This window comes from Emiliania huxleyi, assembly GCF_000372725.1.
Source record: "Emiliania huxleyi CCMP1516 unplaced genomic scaffold EMIHUscaffold_521, whole genome shotgun sequence".
Taxonomy (NCBI): Eukaryota; Haptophyta; order Isochrysidales; family Noelaerhabdaceae; genus Emiliania; species Emiliania huxleyi.
In genome coordinates, this window is record NW_005198082.1 from 67197 (window position 1) to 71349 (window position 4153).

A 4153-nucleotide genomic window follows, 5' to 3' on the forward strand; every position below is an offset into this window, starting at 1 on the left:
CAGTGCACGGTCCGCGCGCTGAGCCGGGCGCTCAGGGCGGGATGCGCGGGGGAGTGACCCGGAGCGTGGTTGGATCGCGGCCGGGACGCCGGATGGCCGCATGTGAGCAACGGCACGCGTGACACGTGAGGCCCTGCGGAACACACCCACACGCTGCCTGCAGTTCACGCTGCGAGAGAGGATGAGGAGAGAGGTGCGGGAGAGCGTGTCATGATGCGACGGTGCATCAGTCACCTTATGCCACAGTCGCATAATCCGGATATGCGACGGCGTGGCATAAGGTGACTGAGGTACACCGTGTCGCAACCTCGCACACATGATGCACGACAGACAGCATGAATCAGCTAGAATGTAGAAAACGAGACTACAGAGTCCCGGACCGGCGACCGGGCCCGCCCGTGGCTCGCGCGTCGCCGGCCCCGCGCCGCTCGACCGCTCGTCCGCGCTCGTGAATATCCGTCCGCGGCGGCGGCGGCGAGGGAGGGGGGATCGGAGGCGGTGGCGCGGACGGCGGAAAGCCCCCTCGCAGAAGGGCCCGAAGCAGAGCCCGCCCTCCTCGAGCACAATCACGAGGCCCGGATCCGCGGAGCACGTACAGTTGGAGTCGGGCGCGCACAAGAGAATCTCCGACGCGCGGCTCGCCTGAGGGGGAGGGGAGGGCCGTGGGCTCAAGACTGTTCATAATGTGACCCCCGTCGAGAGGCGCGCGCGCCTGGGCGGCCCGGACGGTGACGCCTCCGCAGATCTCGATCAGGGATGCGGTGTTCGGCTCTCCGGACCAGTGGATCTGGTCTGACCACGACGACGTGTTCGTGAGCTCGAGGGAGCCCGTCCAGCGCACGGTGTCGACGGCCATTGACCTCGGCTGAGTTTGCTCTCGTGAGCTGACGGCGCATTTCTTTTGTTGGACGAGGGGTAAATGACGATCGGCCGTCGATCCCGAAGGGTCGTCGGTTGAGCTAGGGAGCCTGGCGATGGACGCCACCGCGACCCCTCGTGGCATCTCTCTCGCCGTCGGCGAGCTAGGGGCTCGCGGACGGCCGAATTACGAGTGTACAGCCGTGAATGTGAACGAATAGTTTGACGTGCGTCCATCGTGAGCCACGGAGACACCCGCACCCACACGGCTTGTCTTGTTTCGTTTCGCGTGCTGTGTGCGCGCTTCGGAGCTCCTGGCGAGCTCCGGAGCTCCTGGCGAGCTCCTGGTGGCATTGGGGCTTGATCGCTTCGTCGAGCGGGCTGGTGGACTCGTTGACGACTAGCCGGGTAGGGGCGCGAGCGCTTCGCGAAAACACGGAAAACTGTACTAAGCTCTAAGGCTGCAAAACAAAACGCGCGCGTGAACAGCAGGCAGGGCTCCAGGCGGCCCCAAATAATGTGCCCCCTGCCCCCTGCCTGCGACGGGGAATACAATTACAAACCAGGCTGGTGGGAATCATGGGGTGGTGCACGGGCATGGCCGCAGGGTTGGAGCTTGGACGTTGGAGGGCGCCAGGAAGGCGCTGTTTGGCGGGCGCATGGCTGGGTGGCAGGAGGGCGAAGGAGGCGCTCAAGAATTCGGTGGACGGTGCTAGGGAGGCGAGCAGTCGCCCGGCGCGACGCTGTCGAGCTGACGGAGAAGGTTCAAGGTATGAAGGAGAAAAACAAAAACAGACTACTTGAACCAAACGCGCCAGGCAGGTGCGCGGCGCCGACGCGAAGGCTGGATTTTCGTTCACAGCGAGCAGGCTACACACGAGACGCGCGGCGGCTGCAGTGCCGGCGGTGGGGGGAGGGTGGGGGTGGGAAGGCGCATGACGGCGGCCGGCGGCGGCAGTAAGGGGCCATCTTTCTTTACTCTTTCTTCACGTGGAGAGCATGGAGAGCTGGATGATCTGAGCGCCGTCGTCATAGAAGCCCGCGACGATGGCGTAGGTCCGCCCGGCCGCCACAAACATGGCGACGCTCACTGCACCATCCAGCTCGTCGAAGCCGTTCACCCCGTCGGTGACGCTCGCGACGGCGACGGGGGAGGACGGGTCGGTGAGCTCGATGATCTGGGCGCCGTCGTCATCGAAGCTCACTACGATGGCGTAGGTCCGCCCGGCCGCCACAAACGTGGCGACGTCGGCTGCACCATCCAGCGCGTCGAAGCCGTTCACCCCGTCGGTGACGCTCGCGACGGCGACGGGGGAGGACGGGTCGGTGAGCTCGATGATCTGGGCGCCGTCGTCATCCCAGCCCGCGACGATGGCGTAGGTCCGCCCGGCCGCCACAAACGTGGCGACGCCATTTGCACCAACCAGCTCGTCGAAGCCGTTCACCCCGTCGGTGACGCTCGCGACGGCGACGGGGGAGGACGGGTCGGTGAGCTCGATGATCTGGGCGCCGTCGTCATCGACGCTCACTACGATGGCGTAGGTCCGCCCGGCCACCACAAACGTGGCGACGCTCGCTGCACCATCCAGCTCGTCGAAGCCGTTCACCCCGTCGGTGACGCTCGCGACGGCGACGGGGGAGGACGGGTCGGTGAGCTCGATGATCTGGGCGCCGTCGTCATAACGGCTCACGACGATGGCGTAGGTCCGCCCGGCCACCACAAACGTGGCGACGCCATGTGCACCATCCAGCTCGTCGAAGCCGTTCACCCCGTCGGTGACGCTCGCGACGGCGACGGGGGAGGACGGGTCGGTGAGCTCGATGATCTGGGCGCCGTCGTCATGACGGCTCGCGACGATGGCGTAGGTCCGCCCGGCCACCACAAACATGGCGACGAACCTCGCACCATCCAGCTCGTCGAAGCCGTTCACCCCGTCGGTGACGCTCGCGACGGCGACGGGGGAGGACGGGTCGGTGAGCTCGATGATCTGCGCGCCGTCGTCACTGAAGCTCACGACGATGGCGTAGGTCCGCCCGGCCACCACAAACGTGGCGACGTTATGTGCAGCATCCAGCTCGTCGAAGCCGTTCACCCCGTCGGTGACGCTCGCGACGGCGATGGGGTTCGAAAGCACCATCTGCGGCGGCGGCGAGGGCGGCGAGGGCGGCGTCGGCGGCGGCGACGGCGGCGGCGACGACGGGGGCGGCGTAGGCGGCGGCGACAGCGGCGGCGTCGACGGCGGCACCATGCCCACAAACTTCCGAAGCGACTCGAGCTCCTCGCTCACGCTCGCGAGTCCCTGCGCGAGGCCGTCCTTCAGCTGCTCCGTGACGCTTACTCCGTCCGCCGTGACAAAGTCCGTCGCGTGCAGCTCGCCGTCGCACGTCAGCTTGCCGTCCCCCTCGCCGGTCAGGCGGGTCGGCGTCAGGTCGGGCGTGCGGCTGTTGAAGGAGAGCGTCGCTTTCCTCCCCGTGATGGCGAACTCGGTCTCGTCGCCAGTCGCGGAGGAGAGCTGCCGCCGCGCCGCTGCCGGCGGGCGAGCCGTGGCCGCCGGCGGGTTGGGCGGGGCCGGCTTGTCGCGGAGCGCGCCGATCTTGGCGTCCTGCGCTGCGTTCTGAGCGACGCACTCCTCCACGCGCTCTTCAGCAGCCTGCACGCGGGCCTCCAGCGCCTTGAGGTCCGCGGCGCTCACCAGCTCGACCACCTCGCCGCCGGCCGACATCTGGACCTGCTTGTGGTCCGTCTTGCTCTTGCGCGCGGCGAGTAGCTCGGTGATCATCTCGTCCTTCTTCTTCATCTCCTCCCTGAACGCCTCGTCCTTCTTCTTCATCTCCTCCTTGAACGCCTCGTCCTTCTTCTTCATCTCCTCCTTGAACGCCTCGTCCTTCTTCTTCATCTCCTCCTTGAACGCCTCGTCCTTCTTCTGCGTCTCCTCGTCCTTATTCTGCATCTCGGCCATGATCTCTTGCTTGACCTCGGCCATCATGCTCTTCAACGTGACGGGACTCTCGGCGCTATCCGCAGCCTCGGACGAGTCCTTCTGCGCCTCGCCCATGATCGTGTCGGCCGTCTCCGTCTCGTGCACGATGGCGTCCGAGCGGAGAGCCGCGAGCGGCGCCGGCAGGAGGTTGGTCGCGAGGAGCGCGGCGCCCGCGCCTGCGCGTACGAGGGAATGGGCGTCAGCATGCAGGCTGCTGAGTGGAGCCTCTCCCCCTCCCCCCTCCCTCCGCGGTGCGCACCGGCAGGCCAGAGGGCGAGGTCGGAGGAGCCCCTCGTCAGCGCCGCTGTGAGGAG

The 4153-nt window shown here is 67.0% G+C and overlaps 1 protein-coding gene across 1 annotated transcript in view; it reads right to left on the minus strand.

Moving 5' to 3' along the window:
* Window positions 1–31: 31 nt before the first annotated feature.
* The window catches only part of EMIHUDRAFT_246643 (hypothetical protein), a gene marked incomplete at both ends in the record, with an annotated part of 5743 nt that continues 1621 nt past the window's right edge, over window positions 32–4153 (minus strand). Inside the window, 5 exons of the mRNA XM_005766110.1 lie at window positions 32–133; window positions 235–307; window positions 3244–3347; window positions 3495–3608; window positions 3834–4015. Coding sequence (XP_005766167.1) covers window positions 32–133; window positions 235–307; window positions 3244–3347; window positions 3495–3608; window positions 3834–4015 — 575 coding nt within the window. The remainder of the gene's footprint in view (window positions 134–234; window positions 308–3243; window positions 3348–3494; window positions 3609–3833; window positions 4016–4153) is intronic.